The sequence below is a fragment of the Astatotilapia calliptera genome, chromosome 5 (assembly GCF_964374335.1).
Source record: "Astatotilapia calliptera chromosome 5, fAstCal68.1, whole genome shotgun sequence".
NCBI lineage: Eukaryota > Metazoa > Chordata > Actinopteri > Cichliformes > Cichlidae > Astatotilapia > Astatotilapia calliptera.
This window is the reverse complement of record NC_137426.1, coordinates 11,423,513-11,445,774: the sequence shown is the minus strand read 5'-3', so window position 1 is coordinate 11,445,774 and position 22,262 is coordinate 11,423,513. Positions and strand designations below refer to the sequence as shown.

At 40.2% G+C, this 22,262-nt stretch overlaps 2 protein-coding genes and 1 long non-coding RNA gene across 6 annotated transcripts in view; 2 read left to right on the top strand and 1 right to left on the bottom strand.

Moving 5' to 3' along the window:
- nisch (nischarin) overlaps nucleotides 1-12,471 on the bottom strand; it is a 28,215-nt gene extending 15,744 nt beyond the window's left edge. For 3 of the 4 annotated variants that reach the window (XM_026167236.2, XM_026167237.2, XM_026167238.2), the window contains exons 1-12: nucleotides 11,891-12,471; nucleotides 10,753-10,836; nucleotides 10,069-10,251; nucleotides 6,811-6,859; nucleotides 6,067-6,230; nucleotides 5,871-5,966; nucleotides 4,055-4,150; nucleotides 3,808-3,960; nucleotides 2,933-3,001; nucleotides 2,517-2,702; nucleotides 1,623-1,751; nucleotides 1,303-1,416 (exon numbers count right to left, since the gene is read on the bottom strand). In XM_026167236.2, coding sequence (XP_026023021.2) covers nucleotides 1,303-1,416; nucleotides 1,623-1,751; nucleotides 2,517-2,702; nucleotides 2,933-3,001; nucleotides 3,808-3,960; nucleotides 4,055-4,150; nucleotides 5,871-5,966; nucleotides 6,067-6,230; nucleotides 6,811-6,859; nucleotides 10,069-10,251; nucleotides 10,753-10,836; nucleotides 11,891-11,971 — 1,404 coding nt within the window. In that variant the 5' untranslated portion in view covers nucleotides 11,972-12,471. Of the gene's footprint in view, nucleotides 1-1,302; nucleotides 1,417-1,622; nucleotides 1,752-2,516; nucleotides 2,703-2,932; nucleotides 3,002-3,807; nucleotides 3,961-4,054; nucleotides 4,151-5,870; nucleotides 5,967-6,066; nucleotides 6,231-6,810; nucleotides 6,860-10,068; nucleotides 10,252-10,752; nucleotides 10,837-11,708 lie in introns of all 4 variants that reach the window. The other variant, XM_080301179.1, reaches the window with a different exon arrangement.
- On the top strand, nucleotides 10,075-11,260 carry LOC145428667 (uncharacterized). The gene is made up of 2 exons (XR_013908984.1): nucleotides 10,075-10,285; nucleotides 11,078-11,260. It is a non-coding gene; the product is annotated as an uncharacterized LOC145428667 (long non-coding RNA).
- A 2,863-nt stretch (nucleotides 12,472-15,334) lies between the features above and the next one.
- LOC113022144 (uncharacterized) lies at nucleotides 15,335-17,099 on the top strand. The gene has a single exon (XM_026167235.2). The coding sequence runs from the start codon at nucleotides 15,800-15,802 to the stop codon at nucleotides 16,478-16,480; it is 681 nt and encodes a 226-aa protein (XP_026023020.1). The 5' UTR covers nucleotides 15,335-15,799; the 3' UTR covers nucleotides 16,481-17,099.
- Nucleotides 17,100-22,262: the final 5,163 nt, after the last annotated feature.

The following is a 22,262-nucleotide window of genomic DNA, read 5'->3' as shown; positions in this document are numbered from 1 at the left end:
CCTGATGCACTACGCAAAAGCTGCTTAAACACAGATTTAGCTCATAAATCAGTTATGTTGCAGTGTGTTAGTTTTTATCTCCACACTGAACGATTTATTTATATTTGATGCATTTTGAATAATTCTGCTGCTGATGTGCAATATGTGTTCAATCAGAAAATGTTAGCATGAAGGTGGTGTCCAACTGCAATTCCTTATTTACCAAGAAAACTACACAGCGCCTTACACTGAATAATTAGCATTAATACCTAATAAAACCTCTGCTAAACTTTCAAGGCTTCAGCCGTTAGGAAATAATACGATGTCAGAAAAACTATGTTAGTTACATCTAACTGGTGGGTTTGTACACGTCATGATTATTGATTGAGCTACAATCAGGTTAAAGTTATGAAACAACTACAGCAGGTTTCGGGGTTAATTTATCTAAAAGATAGGATGACACAGTTCAACTAACAAAGGCACAGTCTGACTTCAATTTCAATTTTTTTTTATTTATACAGCACCAAATCACAACAGCAGTCGCCTCAAGGCGCTTTGTATTGTAAGGCAGACCCTACAATAATAACTTCAAGAATCTGTCACATATGACTGACATCAGTGCACAACATCAGTTTGGTTCCTCTCACAGTGTTCAAGTACACCAATCAGCCATACATTAAACCCACAGGTAAAGATAATTACCTTGTTACAATGAAATTCTGAGTCATTCATAACAATCAGAGATACACTCAAATGTTGTTGCAGTCCAGGCACGACCCCCTAAGGTAAAGTGACCGCCCCGTCAAAGGGAAGGGGAAGAGCAAGCCTGACTCACAGGTCCCAACCCCTCAATGCATCGGACCCAAAGGATCTGCTGCCAGACACTACAGGACAAACCCAGAGGTCCCATATACAGACAGAACAACAAGTGTCACAATAACCTCGTAATGATGAGGGAAATGTCAGTAATGCCCATGTGATGATATTACTTTTTCCCATGATTTATACAGTTATGTAAAATACTAATAAACACAAAATCAATAAAAATACAGATATTACTTCTCAGAATTGTTTTGGGGGCGTGGGAGGGACCTACATGATTATAAGCAGGTAGTTTTAATGTTGTGGCTGATCAGTGTGCAACTGCTTTCAGCTTTCTAACATAGATTTGTTCATTGTTTTAGACTCAATAATTTTAGACAATAATAATATGTACTGTGAAAATTTTATCATGTTTCACCACAAACTTACATGAATGCTGCTAGTTTAACTACACAAACTGACACTAAGCCCTTCGGTGGGCCTTAGGGTGACAGAGTCTACCTTCTTGTCGTTGCCGCTCATGCGATCTTTGGCTTCTTTGGCTTTCTGAATGGCTTTCAACACTTCCACAGTGTCCAGCTCCTTTTCCGTCGTCGCATTACAGTCCAGGCAAACCTAAAAACATAGAAAGAAATAAAGGATTAACACAAAGATAAAAACGTGGAGAACAGAAAGACAAGCACTGTGGTGAAGTGGATGATGCAAGTGTCCTTTCTGACTGTAAGAGCAGTCAGAAAGGACTGGAGAAAAAAAAGTTGTGTTTGCCAAAACAGTAATAGCATAGGAGGAATAATATTGTGTGGTAGGTTTTGGTTGCACACCTCTGCTGCACGATCCCCAAACTGGGCCAGGACTTTGGTTCTGTAGTCTGGGATGATGCATATGGGGTTACTGGACAGGTTGAGTTTCTCCAGACAGGGCAGAGAGCCGATGTTCCTGATTTCCTCCAACTAGAAAAATACAAACACACGGTGAAAACATGACGCTGCAAACCTCAGCCAAGGCTGCACACCCCACCTAAATCAAAATCTTTGGTCCAGACAGAACTTCGTTTATGATGTTTTTGGGGGTTTTTTAATATTAAGAGGACGTCTTTCAGTTTTTATTATTTCTACGTTACATTAATTCCTGGATCTAGTTCCAGAACTTTTAATCCTCTTAGTTGAACCCATATCCAGCTCTGGTAAAATGATCTATCCGCAAATCTATCCATTAATATTTCTATACACTGAAGCATGAAATAGTATTTTATAATTTATAAGTAATGTTGCTAAGAAAAGGGTGAAACAGTGGAATCATATAAAATCTTTGGAGGCGTTTACAAACCAAGGTGTTAACGAACTCTTGTAAATATCAAGATTTTTTATTTATTTATTTTTTAAAGCTATGATCAGACTTATTGTTCGGAAGTACAGCAGGTTTATACTTCTTAAGGCAATTCTTCAAGAAAAGGATACCAACTGAGAAGGAAGAAGCCCTATATATTATGTAAAGTAGAATAAAATGTCAGGTTTAATCATTTCAATACTCGTTTACATCTTTTATATACATGTTTTTTGTTTTCTATAGTTTTTTAATACAATTTTTACACAGCAATGTTAAAAAAAAAAAACTGAGGAGGAAATGTTAGATATGCCGTCTTGCAACAAACCATGAAAAGAGAAATGTTTTTGTATTCTCCCACATGGCCATCAGGGTGTCCTTGGTGTACTTACCTGTGCCAGTTGGTTGTGGCTTAAGTCCAGGCTGACCAGAGAATAGAGCTTGGTGAGACCGGTCAGTCGGTCCAGCTGGTTGCCAGCCAGGTTCAAGGTTTTGATGTTCCCCAGACGAGTGTGAGCTGCTTCCAGAACCCGGAGGTTGTTATAGGACAGATCCACGTGGACCAGATTGTACAGGTGCTGTGAACACAAGGAGGTCATTTTTGTTTACACATTTTTTTAAAATAACACACATTTAACACCACTACATTGCTGCAGTGACATTTAAGACTATAGAAATTGTCCAATCATCCTGAAAATAACAACGTTGTTCATTTTATCAACTATAAAAATATTTTTGGATGTTTCAAGAATTATGCAGACGATCATATGAGGCATGACCTGTCCTCATTCTTCATTCTGTCACATACCTGGAGGTTTTCCACTGAGGACAGCTGGTTGTAGCTCAGATCCAGAAACTCCACCTTAGGCATCAGTTTCTACAAGAGAAATAAACTCAGTGTGGGGATACGGGGCTCTGGCTGTGAGCACAGAAGCATCACAGAGCTGCTGCTTAAACCTTCTGTTTGCAAGTGACAGCTAATAAGCAGAAAGTTGGTTTGAAAGGAACGGCATTAAAAAACTGGGAAAAACTTCCCCATTACAAAATAAACAAGGATTGTTTTAAATAATGAAAAAATATGATGGTGAAATAAGCATGATATGTCCCCTTTAATAATTTACACGCAAAACCGAGGAATATACAATCTTCCCATTGAACCTTTTGTGATTTCCTGTCTCTTTGGGGCTAAAAGAGGCCACCCGAACACATCAGATATCAATGGAAAGCTCAAGATGTTCTCTATTTAATACGTCATGTCCATTACGGGGGACGTAAATGAATAGGCTGATTCTCAGGAGCTGTAACTGCAACAGCTTGTTTCTGTGACTGAAAATAACAGAGGAGAGCTGTGAAAAAAAAAATCATCATTATGTAGTTTGGTGTTAGGTTTTGTCCATCAGTGTGTTACGATATCTGGGTGGAAATTTTCTGTTTGTTTTTTAAAAAACTATTTTTTCTTACAGCAGAAATCTCACATTATTATGTTGTTTAATTAAACAGACAAAAACTTACAATGTGTATCATCTGGTAATGTTATTATGTAACATTTTATCTGTTATGTGGTGTATTTTTCCATTATTTCACTGTGAGGAAAACAAACAAAAACTGCTTTTAAACATAATTACTGACTGAACTCTGGGTGAAGCTGCTGATGTTGCAGGTTTTGGCGGGTGTGTGTCTCACCACTGAGCTGTCGATGCTACTGATGCAGTTGTGACTCATGTCCAGCGTGGTGAGATTTCTCCACACGGGGATGACAGCGGTGACCGGACACCCAGACTCCACCCCCTCAGGCTCCCACTGCGAGAACTCACTCGCCTCTGGGACGAGGACAGACTGAGGCGTCACATAAATGAAACACGTCAGTATCAGTATAGTGCAACACACAACAGTAATACTGTTCATGTACTGTATTTGATCTAAAATGTACCATCATAGATTCGGTGGAGCGATGGATGCTCATCGTCACCAAGCTCGACCTCAGAGAGGACAAACCAAGAATCTGCTGAGAGCTGCACTCGGTGATCTGAAGACAGACACAGCTTTTAACATTGTTAAAAGCTGAAGGACTTATCTTACCACTGATCATTTACATTTGGATAAACTTCAAAGAGTGATAAGGGATACTGCGTCAGCATCTCCTATTCTTTTTTCTGTTTGAACTCTGAAGTGAAATTCAGATTAAAATAAAATTATTCAGATCAACAGCTGAGCTTTTTTTCCACAGTGGACACAAAGAAACAAATAAACAAGTTATTATTTTGTTTGTTATCTTTTTATGAGTTTTTATCTTCCAAGTAAAAAAGTACAATTTAGTTCGACATCAAATGACTCTAATAACAGGTATTTATAGGCATCAGCTCCACTCATAGGCAGCCGTAGGCTCTGCCAGCCTCGTCTTCATTAACTGGAGTCCCCGTACTGGACCTCACAATAATGTTTCTGCTGCTGGTGCCTTTGGAATCAATTTAACAAAATTCCCAAAATTCCCTATGGCTTGTTGTGAGATAGAGTCTATCCAAGAAGTGTATGCTTCAATTTTAGTGAATAAAATTCAAGTTTTATTCATCTGTTGCTTACAGTGTCTGTGAATGGCGGAGACGGAGATTTGTGGAAAAAGCCATCCGGTCTCTTGACATAAACTTCCCTCAGCCACTCGCTCATTTTCTCTTCGTCCATCCAGCCCTCTGAGTTAGCTTTGACGATGACGCCGGCCGGAAACTTTTCTTTTGGCAAAGTCTTCCTCTTGAAAATGACCATGGGTGGTAGTTTCTGGCCATTAGCTTGGCAGCCCAGACCTACAGTGAAGGATGACTTCTCGTTCCCTGTGGTGTGTATAGATGCCGTACTGGTCCCTGTTTTCTCGACAGTACGGTTCACGGGGATGTCAAAGGTGAGGGGGACCTCGTCCATGTTAGTGATGTGTTCTGGCCGGATCTTCTTTTCAGTGATCTTATTCTGGCAGTACGTGCGGAAAATGGCCAACTTTTCTTTGTAATCGTTTGGCAGTTGCTGTGAGACAGTAGTTCTTGTGCGGATTGAGAGATTATGCCTTTTCATAAAACGGAAGCACCAAGAATGTCCCCCTCGAAAGTCGTTGATCTGCATGTCACGTGCTACCGCTGTTGCCTTGAGTCGAATAGAGACTGTAGAGACACTTCTACCTGCTGTTCTCTGTTCAATAACCCACTGTTCAATTTTGTCCTCTAACTGCGGCCATCGTGCCTTGTTCCCTCGGAAACTCCTTTTGGTCTTCTTTACTTGTTTTAGGTCATCTTTTTGCTTCCTCCACTTGCGCACCATGGACTCATTAATGCCGAATTGTCTGGCAGCTGCTCTATTTCCATTCTCTTCTGCATAACTAATTGCTCGAAGTTTAAAATCAGCTTCGTAAGCGTGTCTCTTCGCGGGTGCCATTTTGGAGTCGTTATACACACACAACACGGTAATGTTGTGTTGAAGCACAGTATGTATTACTCCGCGAGGCTCCTGGCAATGGTAACCGTAATGCTCCAAAAAGTGGCACTAAAAATCTTTTTTTGACAGATTTTTGAGCATAGTGTGCCACATAAAACCGGTTCGAGGTCAGTAAGCACAAACCAAAATTCATACATAAGGCGTACCAGATTATAAGGCGCACTGTCAATTTTTGTGAAGATTTAAGGATTTTACGTGCGCCTTATAGTGCGGTAAATACGGTACATAAAAACAGACAAAACATATTTCATGGACAGAGAGACAGTTACCTCTATTTGCAGCAGGGATTTGAAAACAGACAGGTCAAAGGGGAGACTCGCCTCCTGAATATTACTGGTTCCTACTGGACCTCTGGTACCAGAAATCTGAGAAACAAAGACAAAAACCAGTGAGAGCCTTCACCACCTCTGATGCTCAGAGGGAAACGACATGACAGGGATTTCTGGTGTATAAGTGGTGTATAACCTTGAGGTATCGCAGCCTGCAGGTGAAGTCGAGGATGTGTCCCAGGTCTGTTTTGGCATCGCCATTGCAGCAGGTTGGTTTGGCCATCCGCAGTTGCTGGGAGACGGAGAAGAGCTGCAGAGGACGGAGAGAAAACACCTCGCCGGCCTGCAGCAGCTGCTCACCTACAGACAGACAGTGTGACACTGCTCACTGTACAAACCAGGTGTGTCAAATTCATCTTTTCATTCTTTTCATTTTAAAACAAACAATAACAAAAAAGAGCTCCACAATTACTTAAATGTATAATAAACAACATGAACCATCTTTTTAAACATTTAGAAAAAAATCTTATATATTATCTTATTTTGCTTGAGTATACAGTTATTACATGTATATTACAATTTTAGAGTATTATGGAGCTACACACAGTTGTACTTTACTCTTTACTACGTATTGAAATCTAGAAATTGTTTTAACTTTCGATAAATGCTGAGTGGAATCCTGCAGTGGCATCCTCACACAGGAGTCAATATTTATGATTCAAACATTTTCAATAAAAAAAAATAGAATTATGAATGAGGTCAATACAATTTTCACACACTGCAAATACACTGTCTGCCTATTTGGACCCTAACATGTCACATGTAAGACACCCTTGGTCTACACACTTGTTATTTTCTTTGCAGGAAGCTTCAAACGGTTATTTACAAATCAGATGTTAACAAGACCTCTAAAGCAGGTCCACTGTGTCTGCTATCCTACCTTTATGGAACAACTCCTCTGCCAGTGCTGCAGTGATGCCATTGATTTCCTGGAAGAGCAAAACAAATTATATTAACTTTAAAATAACTAACAGTTGTCATTACTTGAACATGGAGCCATCACCTACAAATTAACTGAATTAACAACATTAGGTCGTGTTTGGACGATGACACAATAAGAAACACCTGAGATAAGATTTTATATAATCGTCGCTATTTTCATTAGTCTGTTACCAGACATAGTAGTTGTTTATTCTAATTGTTAACACTGTCACTGATGCACAGTGCTGGTAAATTGTTGCACTGTAAATGTTAGCCACCATCTGCCACCAGATGGAGCATTTTTGTTGACAAATACCTTAAATCTGTTAATCTAGGCCCGATCTTTTTGTTAACACTTTCATTGTTAGCTCTTTTTAAGGGGAAAGAATGAGATTACGGATACAAGCGGTGGAAACAGGCTTTCTCCGAAGGGTGGCTCGGCTCTTTTTTAGCATAGGGTGAGGAGTCCAGTCATTTGGGAAGGGCTCAGAGTAGAGCTGCTACTCCTCAGGTTCTCTAACATCTGTTAGACGTCATCTGTGAGTAACAGCAAATAGAAAATATTTCTACGCCCATTTTACATTCAAGCTTTTTATTATATTACATTTAGATTCTGAATTACTGAATCACTTTTAATCACCTTTCAACGTTTTTCAGTTTCTTAAAAGTCCGTCTTTATTGTAACTTCTCCCCTACCATCCTTGTATTTTACTAATATTTCTTTAATTCTGTTTCTTCTACTGTAAATTGACTTGATACTAATGTTGACACAGATGCAGATCATAGGTCACACTCTATATTGATTCCTGATCTATTTTCTATGTGGGGAAAAAAAGGTCTTTGAAGTTTCTGAGTCTGAACACAAAGTGAAACGCTTGCATGTGACTGAGGTATGCAAAAACTCCACTGATATGAGTTTTACGTCACTGTTAAACAATGCAAAATGACAGAAAGATACACCAGCAATGATCTATAAACAAAAAAAGCTTGGAGCCATGCAAATGCAACCGGTTTATGATTCCCATCACTATGGCTGATCATCATTTCTTTACTGATGCTTTCACAAAAGTTTTTTTAAAAACTTCAAATAACATTAACACAAATCAACCTGCAACCATGTTTTAAAAAAGTTTGCCTGCAGACACCTGGATCTGTCAGCTGTCTTCCTTTCAAACACATTACACTTTGATGTAACCGAACATTAAACAGAAGATACAGATTCCCACTATCATTCCAAACAAAGTTATCCGCTACAGTCACATGCTGTTCACTTCAAGTCACATGAGAGGTTTTCCTGTGTGTGCTTTGCCGTGCAGGCTTCTCAAACAGTGGCCTCTTTTTGTTAATCCATTATCGCCATAATGTGATCACTGTCTCTGTCATCACAAAGCCTCAAACCACTGTGTGTGTTATACAAGACTGATCTATCAAAGAAAATTAAGTCACAGAAATTATATAATACAAAGAAACAGAATATAATAGTTATTCTTGATACATGGATTCAGTTTTATCAACTGTTCAGCCCAGCTCACTTACAGAGACCCCAGTGGTTTCTTTCAATGGGCAACTGGGCCATTCGTGTAGCATTGAGATTTTATCTACATCTAAATTTGTTGCATGATGAACTCGTGTGAAACTGTGACAAACCTAACAAAACCATCAGCTCTCTGCCTCCTGATGTTAACCTGTATAATCAGTCAGCTCAGTATGATGAGAAATGAGCCACAGAGTGAGAAATCCATGATCAGTTTTTTTTTAGATGTTTTCACTCTTGGCTAAATTAAGGGCTTTGTTTTGCTGAACTCTGTATAAGGCTAATATAAAACAGGCTAGCTATCAAATCTAACAAGGTGACAGTGAACTTTGGGATTAGTTTTCAACCAAGCCTAGACGTTGAGAAAAGACCAGTTAAAGATGGTTATTCAGTATTGTTTGCTGGGATGACGCTGTGGGATTAGAACATTACCGAGGGTAATGTCTTCATCCGTAAGAAGGCTGTAAAACTGACAGTGACTCAGAGCTCGGGATGAAAGTTGCAGCCAAACTCATGACGTGATCAATTCTTACAAACACAGCATTCATTGTGCAAAACACTGTGACACGTACAAACATGATGTATTTTTTAGACTTTATCAGCACGTTTTGCAGCCCTTAAATGGAAGAATAGTCCACTTCACCATGACTTTCCTTCATAAAAGCTACTAAATAATTTCTTTGTATTATTTAGGAGAGTCCAATAAAATACACTCAGTTCAAGTTCATCAAAAGGGCTCAGTATTTTTTATTTGAAACATTGTCTGTAATTTATTGCGATTGAGGTTAAATTGTTAATAATGTTTTAAACTTTATATATATTTTATACATGATTTACATCCTCACATACTGTTATTATGAGTCTTTTTTAAATACGATGTTGTAGATTGTTTAATCAGGCCTATAACTGATGGATGGTGTCTTGTGTTTACTGTGATGAACTGCTTTGACGTTAATCTTAAATGAAGAGACTTTTTCTCAGGAGTGGGTGCCATGTGTTTGGGCTTATGTCACTTCAGGATAGTGTTTTGAAACCTGTTTCTATAATGTTATACTGAAGCTTATACGTACCGATAGCTGTAATTGTGCTGATTGTTCGAAGGGAATGCTTTTACATTCAAGAGAGATAAAAAACTGTTTTACTGTGGTATTATACTGTAATTCTTTGGCTCTATAAATTTGAAATTCTCAAAATCAGGAGCATATTTGAGAGATGAACTGATGTAAATATGTTATGGTTAAAAATAAAAATGAGATATTACTGCTACTGCTTGTAGATTCTCTGTTTAAGAAAAAAACTCTAAGCTGGAAAACTTAAGTGCAAAACATTTAACACAAAATAAGGTCAATTAATCAAGACAGCAGGACAAAACTAAATAGTTCAATAGTTCAGTCTTGCTGTGTCAACAGTTAACGTTTTGTTTCAACACGAAGTCGTATGTTGAAATAGGAAGAAAAAAAGTGTTTGACTGGTTTTGTCTGAAGAACCTGACTAGTCTGCACAAAGTCTTTATCTCAAAAGTGTCTAACAGATTTAAAATGAATGGGAACATCTAGATCTTATCAACCAGCATGACTCTCTGACCTCGTTTTCTTTGCTGTAGTGAAGACCTAACAGACCTCCACTCCAAACTGAGGTTATTCTAAATCATGAACTGCACACTTGTTTATAGGTTGTACTCACATAGAGATGAAAATGTAGGAAGTTGGTGAGCGGTGTGGGCGTGGCTTGAGGAAACTGCTGGAGAAGAGTCTGCAGGTAGAGCTCCAGCTCCTTTTGCCGCCGCTCCACCAGACTCTTTGAGTTCTTTCCCAAGATCTTCTTAGGAGGAAGCAGTCGTCTATCAACCTTTTTCTCTGCCGTAAGCTTAAGCGGAAACAAACATCAGGAGTAAAACCAGGTTTGATTTTCATAATAAAACAATCCTGCAGCCAAGAAACAAATGTTTCCTAGGTGCAGAGAGCATAAAAAGTTGTAGCTATTCTCCATTTTATATCATTGTAATTTGATAAGACTTATCAGAATGCCATTCAAACAAGAGAGAAATTGGCATAAAAAAATTTGAGGAAATTGTTAGAGATATTTTTATGAACACAATTTATAGACAGTAAATTGTCCTATTAAAAGGAGAGAGAAAAACTACAACAAGTGCTAAAGGTAGTTAGCATTGTTGTCTCACAGCAAGAAGAGCCTGGAATCTAATCCACCATCAGGGGTTAGGTTAACTGGTGATTCTAAATTGCTCATAAGTGTGAATGTGTCCATCTCTCTGTGTTAGCCCTGTGACTGTAGTTTACTAGAGAATTCAGACTAAAAAACTGAACTGTTGATGGTGGCATAAGGCTGCTCACTGGCCCACTTTATTACCTTCTCATGGAGGTCGTAGAAATCACTATAGCGGTGCTTCACAGTCCACCTGTGCTGTCCATCCGTCACATCAATGATGTAGACCTGAAACATCAGAGAAGCATATATTAAAATCTGTGACCCAGCAGAGGATTCCTGCATATAAAAATTTTTAATCTCCACCAAAGAGGTTTGGAATTTCTGCCAAAGGAAAATCACCAAGACTATAATAAAATATTCTTGACCAATTACATTTTAAGTGGGTTTAAATTCATGAAATCGTTAAAACATTTTACCAAATAACAGAAAATTCACAGCACACTTATACGTGTTTGCTTGTTTCCAGGATCAGATGAACCCAAATGTTTCCTGAAGGAAGAACTTCAACGTACAGCTGTTGTATTTAAAATGCAGTCAGGGTGGCTATGTGGTGACTCACTAGACAAAAATGCCAGAAATCGTCAAATGTATCACACCTAAAATAAATAAAAATGTATTGAACTAGGGGGACAGTTGACACTTAATTCAAGCATTCAGGCTCTTTGTGGATTAAAAGCATCTCTTCAATTCAGAAAAACATGGCAAAAAAATATTATGTGAACAAATCACTCTCCCATATTAAGCTCCATTCAGATGAAAACGTGTGGTGACATTACTTGTTTTTAAAGCTGAGTGACCTATATTAATAATCAATTCAAAATCTGATGTTTTTTCTCTGTCCTGCTGTCTTGAGAAAGGATTTAACTTACAAGAGGCAACAGGAGCAAATCGGGTTATCAGCCACATTAAATAGCACAGAGTGTTACAACACACAGCACACTGTCATACAAGAAAGGAACAGAAAATGACTGAATCCGTAAAAGACTATCAGATTTACACATTCAAGAGGAAACACTGTAACCCAACCGAAACCGTGTGTGAAAATTAAGGCAGCAGTTAGCAGTTAGCCTGTGAGCTGCTCTTTCGGCTGCTTTTACCATGCTCTGAAGAATAAAGACATAAAGCCCGAATCCATCTCCATGTTAAGTCCAGTACAACACACCCACTGTCTGGGGAACTCAGAAATATTACTCGCTGTTTTTCCGATAGACCTGGAAGCCGGGAGAGCTACAAGCTAAGCTAACTGGTATTAAGCTAAAAAGAGCGGAGCGGAGCTTACAGTGTAGTTTTCCACCAACTCTGAGCCGACAACAGATACTTTTCTCTCCGAAACCTCCTCCGTAAACGGGACAGGCTCCATGCTGTGATCAACGAGAGCAGATTATCTATTACTGAGGAAAACGGTTGCTAAAGATGCATAGCGTTCCTTTTCAGTCAGCCGCCTCCTGCCGCCATGTTTGTTATGATGCTGAACGAAGCAGGTGACTGGCTGACAAAAAAAACTTTATTTAAAAGTTGTTTAGTTACAGTCACCTTTAAAAAAAGTTTGCTTTTTTCTTTTCTTGATTCTTGAAAATAAATAAATAAATGATGTTATATTAAAATATGGAGATGAGCATGTGTCATTACTATAGCCACGCCTTGTTTGGTGAACTGATCACCCCGATTCGTGTTTCAGCTGCTCCCTTCAGGTTTCCCCACAGCGAATTATTTGACACACCCTATCCCCATCACCCTCCTCTGCCACACCAGCCGTCGGCATGGGCTCCTTCACATGAATCTCCTCTGTAGTCTTTCTGTTTTCCACATGCCTGCAGCTCCATCTTCAACATCCTTTGTCCAGTATATTCACTATCCCTCCTCTGCACATAATCTCAGCCTCGTCTCTCTAACTTTATCTCCAAACTGCTCAACCTGAGCTGTCCCTCTGTGGTACTCATTTCTAGTGATGGGCAGATGAAGCCCCATGAAGCACTGGAGCTTTTCATCCAATTGGTTCACCCCAACGCGAAGCTTCATGAAGCTTCATTTGCTCTAGCAGGACACCTACTGGACGTAAAAATAATAGCTGGCATGAATTTGAAGAGTGTGGCATTTTGCACACAGCCTGTAAATGTCAACAACAAAAGGAGTGTGTAAAACATGTATATTGTAGTGATGGCAGTATACTGTGTATATTTATGCTGGCAGTATGGAAAATGATTATTTGCGGCAAAGTTCGAACCGCTTCATGAACCAGTCACGTGGTACAGCCGGGCAGCGAGGCTTCGGACGTCATCATTTTCAGCTCCTCCCATAAATGAAGCAAGCCTCGATACGCGCTTCGCGGAAACGCCCCCTCCATTACTCGACACACGCTCCGAAGCCTCGATACAGAACGTCCCATCACTACTCATTTCTAATCCTGTCCATTCTAGTCACTCTAACCTAACCTAGCTTAAACAGCTCGTCCCCACGTATTCATGGTATGGCTCAGCAGCTTTATCCCTGTGTAGTTTCTACGGCTCTGGGGTGTGTTAAACAATCTTGTTAAAAAAAAGTCTGCTACACTCTCTGCTACACATCTCCATTTATTTTCTTGGATGGGTTACATTAAAGCTACAGCTTACATTAAAGATAAGCCTAATTTCCTTAGTTGGTTTTAAGCCACTCCATTTAACGGTCACAAGGGGTCACTGTGCTGTAGCATATTTGCAGGCTTGATGTGGTCCTCCATTGTGTTTGATTTGTTGACTAAAATTGAATTAAATACACATATTTTGAACTGGAGAGCCTGTGGTGAAAAAATGAATGAAAAAGGAATTCAACTCTAAAGGGCTCCTTATTTTTTTCAGTCAACACTAAAGATGAAATCCATCCTTTCTTCTTCTGATTAGATGACAAATCTAAAACGTCACTTAGCAGCCCTTTCACAGGTTGGCATGCTCACAATGACAGTAATCTTTACCTTGCTTACCTTCTTCATTTTCTAGGAAGACAGGCCATCATTTCCGGAACAGCATTTTAACACAATCTGTTATTAATTATTTGCACAAATATTCCCAAGATGTGGAATATATACAATACACAAGTGTTCATTCAGCAGTGCTAGCAATTACACTGTTACATGATCTGTTTAAGACAATTAACAGAAGAAGGACATACACACACTCAAAGACACCAAAAGTAACAATAACCAGGAAAACTAATTTAAAAACAAAAAACATACAGTTTTGAAGTTTTGTTTTGTTTTTGAGCAAGACTTCAGATAAGGATATGTATATTTTTTATTCTTACTAGACATTTCACTAAATTTAAATAAAGGCCTAAACTGCTGTACTAGAAACACACTGGTAGAGGGAGTACACGTTGTACGCTCCGTTTGCACGTGTATTTGCACCCGTTACTTTTGCTTGTGTTTGAACATGTTGGACCAGATGATGGCGCTGGATATCAAATTATTACCAAGGTTCTTGCAGTTCGAACAGTATATCCTGTGTTTAAAAAGTGTTTTAAAATGTCTCTTCAACCCTATCCTGCAGTAGTTGTTGACATATTACGATAAAATAACAGATTTCAACCTCAACCTCATGTTGACGCTAAATATTTTAAAAAGGTGAGTTGATCGAAAAAAGCAAGTAAAAGTCTGTGCAGAATTTGAAGAAAAAGAAGACGAATGCCTTTTCATTGTAACTATACACATGTACAAAGAGATACAGAGCATCTCCTACTCAGTGCATTTTATTTTAATCTAGTCAAAGCCTTTAAAGTTAAGCAGGGGTTTATGGCATAACTTTATCTACTTTAAAAGTGCAGAGCAAAGCAACACTTGGAGTATATGACCACCTTAAAAGTTGTTATTTAACCTCTTCAAAGCTGTCAATCTAAACCAGGCTGTCTAACTAGCTTGCATAGATTATCCTTAATTATTTTGAATAAGTTACCCATTTACAAGACTGATAATGAGTACCTTGGAGCATGTTAAGAAAAACAAGCCTGTTCCTCAGTTTTTCCACAATCATTTTCAGATCCCAGGAAAAGAAAGGACAGACAAGTTCTACCCTAGATCTAGAATTAAATAATAAATTAACTTTATTGAAAAATTGTGGGAATTAATGAAACCCAGTTGGCCCAGTCGGCCCCAAGTTTGACACCTCTGGTTTGAACCGAAGTGGTGAGACTGGTGTGCTCTCTTCGAGGAAGCCATTTTAGAGCACAAATGAATACGTACAAAGTTATTCGCTACCATTAATTACAGTGGTTTATATAGAAAACTGCTGTCCTCGGACGGATCTTTCGGTAATGCTGTGATACTCTGAACTGTTGTGGGCATGGTCCATGTACAAGGCCGTAAATAACGGCTGTCAGACTGCTACGGTGACTACTCCAGTCCGCTCCGATTGTTGTAGCTGTACGTGACCACTGTCTTTCCATGGGGAGGGGGCGGGGGAGAAGGAACAGCAGCAGCAGCTGGGCATCAGATTTCAACTGCCAAAACTAAGGCGGACTGAACCATCACTCGGCGGGGAGGATGCTTTCTGTGTGTCACACCACATCTTTTTAACATAGCTACAGTAGCTTCATATCGGTATTTAGGTACTTTACATTGAGGTTTAGAATAAATGACCGACAACATATGTCATATTACAATGTTTCAAATGGGAAACGGAGACGCGTGAAATGACATCTCCCCCCGCCTCCTTCTACGCAAATGAAATCTTCCAGCTCCTTATAATAACACCGAGAAGACGGCAGCTCCACAGTCAGTGATGGTAAGCGCTCAGTTTGATGTTGCTACAGACTTAACTCAGAGAAAAAACACCTTAAAATCAGCGAGACGACTCTCAAAACTATTACCCCGCTCACTTCAGTTCACTAATCAGAGCTGCAAGGAGCTGATTTCACTTTCAGAAAGGGGTGAAAAAAAGAGACATTAGAGAGACAGAGAAGGGCGTTACAGAGAGCCAAGCGAGCAGACAAGCTGCTGCTGCAAGGGGAGGCAGAGGAGGCTATGCACCAGCCGAAGCCAGAGGTCAAGAAAAAAAGTGAAAAAATAGTCAAAAGGTAGACTAGGGTCATTTGTGATCTGAGCCACACATCGAGAAACGATCCTCGCATTGTTGTTGTTGAGTGAGCAACCGAGTGAGGAGGAGGATGTGAAGGAGGTGTAGCTGAGAGGCGACATCAAGAAAGGAAAGGAAACAAGGAAATGCTCTCAGAGAAGATGTGCAGGAGTATCTGCGAACACCCCAAGCTGCTGCAGGACGGGAACGAGGCTCTGCAGAGGGACGGCCGCAAGAAGCACGGCTGGTCCAAGAGCTGCAGGGGGCGCCTGCAGGGGCGGAGGATGAGCAGAGGAGGGTGGCCGAAAGGGCGCAACCACCACCACTATCACCATCATCAACATCACCACCACCATCATCATCCCCGACACCACCAGAAGCCGGCGCTGTCCCTTCGTCCCGTCAACGTGAAGGGGAAGAGGGTGAGGGGGATGCAGGCCCCCAAGAACACCAACCAGTTTTTGATGCATGAGAAGTACGAGATGCTGCACATGCGCTGTGACTCAGTGGGGAGCGATAGCGGCTGCAGCTCCGACAGCGACATGGAGCTGACGGACATGGACTCATACCTGGGCGTCCTGGAGAATGCCAGAGGAGCCCTCTTGGACAGTCCCAACCCATACGGCTCAACATCGCCTCCGGGACCGTTTGTGGTACTGCACGAGGACCCTCTGTGCATGCACGAGGGCAGCTTGCTTCTGCATGAAAGCAGTCTGCGTCTCCAAGAGGAGAGCATGCAATATTTCCCCTCTGAAGACGACCTTATGCAGAGCCAGAATTTCATGCAGAAGGACTTTGTTGAGTTCTATGACATCCTGACACCCTGAAGGGAAACTTTCAGGCGGACATTTTGTTTTCACCAAGACTGAACCTGCTCAGGTTTGTCCTGCTTTATGTTCACAGAAAGAAAAGTCTCCTTTCTTCTTCTTTTTTAACGACAGGCAGCCTTAACATCTGGAGAATTTGCTTGCAGGATGGAATGATTCAACTGGTTTCCAGCAGAAATTAACTTATTTTTTTTTAAACTGAGTGTAATTTTTTTTTTCAATCATTCCTGCAAAGCACTGCCTCTTTGTATTTTTGAGAACCGCACTCACAATAGGTTAAATTGTCTCACTCCGCTGGTATTCTTCCAGGTTTAAAACGTAACTTTTGCGGATTCCTGTCTTAAATTGAGTTAAGACGGTTTATTTTTTTCCTGTTGTTGACTGGTTAATGTGTGGTTATGTACCGTGTGTCTGGGTGCTGTAAAGTGCTTCCTTTCTGTTATTGTTGTTATACACAAAAGGAAATGGGCTGGATGGTGGGAGTGAACCCAAACAGCCAATCGGCTTCGAGCTGACTGGATTAGGCTTGAGGTGATTGGCTGATGAACATTGTCTGTGACAAAAGCATTTGGCTGTAAAGAATAAAACAAAAACCCAATAAATATCTGAATAATATAAAGCGGGCTGATTGTTTTTATGAATGCTAAGAGCCTGTAGAGGCAGTGTGTCACTGTGTCATTAGGACAGCTCGAATAAGACCCTGTAAAATAAATGGTCAGATTTGTTGTAAGAGTTCACATGAGACTGTGTGAGCGAGGAAGAGAGATTGGTGAATGAAATAAATTCATGAAATCTGCATCACAAGCATTCAAACCATTTAAACAGGACATGAGACACATTTGTCACAAATTAAAGAAAACATTATAAAATCCCGTATAAATACCCCAAAATCAAGTTCTTAGTGCAACAGTGACATACAGCTGCAGGCAAATTTATTAACACATCATAAAACAAGGTGCTAAATGCACACACATCTCTCCAGCATTTGTTTTCAAGAGTTCAAATGCGTTTTCATTGCATTACACATGAATTTCTAACCAAAGTTTGACAGCATGTAAGAGTTGAAGATAAAATCTGCCACGTTGACAGAAGTCAGTAGATAGAATCACATTTAGAGATGTTGTCTAACAAACAATTGCACTTTCTGAATGTTCACAGAGCAACAGGACATCTAAGTTCTGCAGATTATTTTTACCCCCATACAAAAGGAAAAATAAGTCACTAAATGACAGCACATTTTTTCAATAATGCTCAGAAATTTGTAGATGACACAGGAAAAGAGAAAAAGAAAACAGCAACATTACTATATTCATGTTTTCTTCCACTGTGAGGGTGAATGTTGATTTGGGTGGGTGTGTTTGGGTGGGTGTTGTGTTTGTTGGAGAGAGACGCAACTAAAAGTAAGAAAGCACACACAGACGGGGCCCCGGGGACATCGAAGTGGGAGGGGCATCACAGAACGTGTCGGGTCCTGGATCACAGCATTCTTTATTTATTGAATTTTACTTCACCTTTTTTGCTCTCTCCTGCCTCGGGGTTAGGGTTAGGCTGCTCCCAGACCTGAGAGAATTGTAGATCAGGTCCCTTTTTGACCAGACCCCACCTCAGCTGGTAGAGTCAGTTCAACTGGTTCTTTCTATCAAGAGTTAGTCTTCATAATGATCTGATGTGTATAGGAACCAAATTAAAGATCCTGATTTTAAAAGCGTGTGTGCACATTGCTGTTTAAGTCCATACCAAAATTTACTTTTCACATTTCCCATATAAAGGCCACTTTTGAATTTTACAGACCAGGAATGAAGCGGGAAGGAGGGAGAATCGGCGTGTTCCTGTTTATAGATCCGTTAAAGTGGATTATTTGAAGTGAAGGGAGCTGGTCACACCCACACAGCACAGCCAGGAAAGTATAAGCCTCTTTCTGTGCCATAAACTAATAATGGTAACAGGTCAAACTGCGAGGAGCAGGCAGATTCTTCACTCTTATTTGTACAGAGCAATATTCTGCTCTTCAAAGAGAGTGAGAAGCAACTACAGAAAAGGTGAACACGATACACTAGACAGCATATAAAAATAGAAAGGTCCAAATGCTTCAACTTCTTGTTTTTTTTTGTCTATTTATTTTAAATGAGATAGAGAGTAGGCAGATATTATATTGAAGTTTTTCAGTGAGAAGCAGGAAGAGACAGAATCTACAACCAAGTATTTCCATTTAAGAGTCTTATCCTTAAAAATGTGATTCTTGAAATTAACATCTGTAATGTAATACATGTTAATGAGTAATCACTCATTAACATGTATTACATTACAGATGTTATTATGCTGTTAATTTCAAGAATAGAGGCACAGATTGCGTGAACAAGACTTTTCTCCTACATTAAATGACCTCCTGGTTTATGCATGCAGCTTTCTGGAACCTATACTTATCTTCTGAAATGTCAGGGAAGCCGGTCTGGTGTCTCGTCACTCGTCACCTTCCCTACGTCAATGGTTTGGAGAACTTGGGAATGCAGTGATGTCTGCAGATCAGGTGCCAGCTGGGATAACCTAGCTGTGTGCTTACCTTTTCTGTGTCATAACTGGATTTAATTAGTTATTAAACTGAATAGTGAAGACTACTTAAGGCTAATTGTGGCCCCTGTTTAACTTATTCAGTATGTAGTTATTTTTCTTTGGGTCTTTTAAGACAAATAGTTATATTAGCTCCACTTTCAACCTCCTCTAACGTGGATTCATTCTGACTGAAGATGAAAAGGAGTGCATAAAAATACATAAAGGATGATGATTCAGAAATATGCAATGAATAAGCAACATAAAGCTATATTATAAATGCATTTAATAGTAAAGCTGCTACATTTCCAATCTGAGGACCTATGAGACAGATCCTCAAGATGAAACACAAGAGATTACAAAACATTATAAGCTGTAGACTGTAAAGTACCAAACTTTCCATTCCCAGCCAGACTAGAACAGAGCTATGAGAGGGGTCAAGGGCTTTTTATTATTGTTCTTAAAGCTTACATATGCAATAGCCTCTGCATCCTGAAAAAAAGGGCTCCCCAAGCCCTTTTTTGTTGATATTTTTTTCAGTCTGTTATGTTTTGTATGGTATATTTTATCTTCTTGACTTTTCCAATGTAGAATCGTTCCATTTTAATGAGGCTTTTGCGTAAAGCTTTTTGAGTTTTGCTGCAGATTTCATAATATGGATTAATGAAAGACAGACACTGGCGGGTGTCCAGTGTGTATCCAACCTCTCACCCTGTGTCAGCTGGGAAAGGCTCCAGTTCGCACGTGATTCTAAAAACTATAAACAAAACACAAAAAAAGGAACTTGTTTTAAGACGAGATTATTTAACATGAAGACATATTTACCCTGAGAAATCCATTTTTGTTCTGCAGCTCCAGAAGGACTCATCTGTCACTAAAAAGCTCCCTGAAATGTACAGAGTGGAAGTTTTCGAGTATTTAGAAGTTTTTTTAGTTTAACCATCTCAGTCTGACCTTTGACCTGCAGATCAGCTGACATGCACAGAATTGACACTGGGGATTGTGTTAACCAAGAGCACAAACGCAGTCAAATCGACTTGCATGTGTGTTTGCACCATGCTTATCTTATCGCACACAGGTTGTTCAGCGCCTTGCTCAGGGTTACAGTGGAAGGTCACAGCCTGCTTTGAATGTAATGTCTCTATTGTACCTTCAGCTCCTGTTGCTATCAGCCAGCAGCAACTTTTACCCTAACATGACTTCTTGTTGTGCAATGCTTACTCTGATTGGTTGGCTTACATAGCCAAACAGGAAGCAAATGTGAACAGTTACACACCAACGCACACATACACAAACACACACACAGGCCACAGAAAGTTGTGCTGTGGCAAATTACAAAAAGTAGATCATTACGCTGCAAACACTTCTACTGCTAGCTGTACCGATGCTAATCTGCTGACACGTACAAACACATGGATCTGTCGACACTTGTAAGAACGCTTGCTGACGCACTTCATTTCTCAACTCAAATTTTCATTAAACCTTATCTTGCTTTGACACTAATGCCAGGGCTTTACTGCCAAACTGCACCAGCTCTTTAGCTGAGAAAAGCAAACACCGTGTTTGAAAATGTTCTCAGTTTTAAGTTTCATAGTGGAACTTAACAGACAACAACACTTGTCAGATATTGAGAAGCATGAACTGTTGTGGTGAAAGGGCAGTCATCCAACAACAAGTACAGACAGAGTTACAGTATGAACGACGGTTGGAAAGATCACTGACACTCCTACATACATAAACACACATGCCCTGCAGGTATTCCTGAAATAGCAGAGGCTACATGCTGTGTGTCTGGATAAAGTTTAACACTGTGAATGATCCCCTTCTCTCTTTTATAGTCCTGAATCATGTCATTGTGTGTGAATGAAGAAGATTTGTACAAGAGTCGGGGATAGTGCTCAATTGTTCAAGTGACTCAGTGATGATCATATAACAAATCTGCAAATGAAGCATTTGAATAGAGCAGAACTAGATGAGGTATACAAAACCATGTAAGAGTATCCACCTTAAAACCACTGGGATTAATCTGCTGTTTCCACATTTTCGGCTTCCTAAATGACTACATGTTAAAACTCTTTCACTCAGTATTATCTAGAGCCTTTTGGTACTAAGCAATTACTGTATAATGTAGAAATAAAAGGAAATGAGAGGTTAAAGTTGTAGTTCGGGATATATTTCTACTCTATAATGTACCTAATGCTGCCATATACTTAGAAGTCCAGTTGCTTTTTTTCAAGCTGTCAAGACTAACACAATCTGGATGACTGAGAATCTACACAGACAATTACAACAGTCCCTTATGAAATAGTTATTTAACAACAGCACTCCAGACTAATGCAATACAGTGCAGCAGCTCTGCCATAAATTCTACTTTTACACCCTGTTGTACACTCAACAAAAATATAAATGCAACACCTTTGTTACTGCTCCCATTCCCCATGGGATGGACGTAGAGACCTAAAATTCATTCCAGATACACAATATAACCATCCCTCCCAAACAGTGGTCACAAATCAGTCCAAATGTGTGGTAGTGGGCACATCTGCTATATTGAGATAATCCATCCCACCTCACAGGTGTGCCACATCAGGATGCTGATCTGACATCATGAGTAGTGCACAGGTGTACCTCAGACTGCCCACAACAAAAGGCCACCCTGGAATGTGCAGTTTTGTCTCACAGCAAAATGCCACAGATGCCACAAGCAATGAGGGAGCGTGCAATTGGCATGCTGACAGCAGGAATGTCAACCAGATCTGTCGCCCGTGCATTGAATGTTCATTTCTCAACCATAAGCCGTCTCCACAGGCGTTTCAGAGAATATGGCAGCACATCCAACCGGCCTCACAACCGCAGACCTCGTGTAACCACACCAGCCCAGGACCTCCACATCCAGCAGGTTCACCTCCAAGATCGTCTGAGACCAGCCACCCAGACAGCTGCTGGAACAATTGGTTTGCACAACCAAACAATTTCTGCACAAACTGCCAGAAACCGTCTCAGGGACGCTCAACTGCATGCCCGTCGTCCTCATCGGGGTCTTGACCTGACTCCAGCTCGTCGCCGTAACAGACTTGTGTGGGCAAATGCTCACATTCGATGGCGTCTGGCACGTTGGAGAGGTGTGCGCTTCACGGATGAATCATGGTTCACATTGTTCAGGGCAGATGGCAGCTGAGAATGTCCCAGTTCTTGCATGGCCAGCATACTCACCGGACATGTCACCCATTGAGCA

Excerpts from the sequence above, each read along its gene's own strand:
- LOC113022144 (XM_026167235.2), top strand. The coding sequence starts at position 15,800 with ATGCTCTCAGAGAAGATGTGCAGGAGTATCTGCGAACACCCCAAGCTG.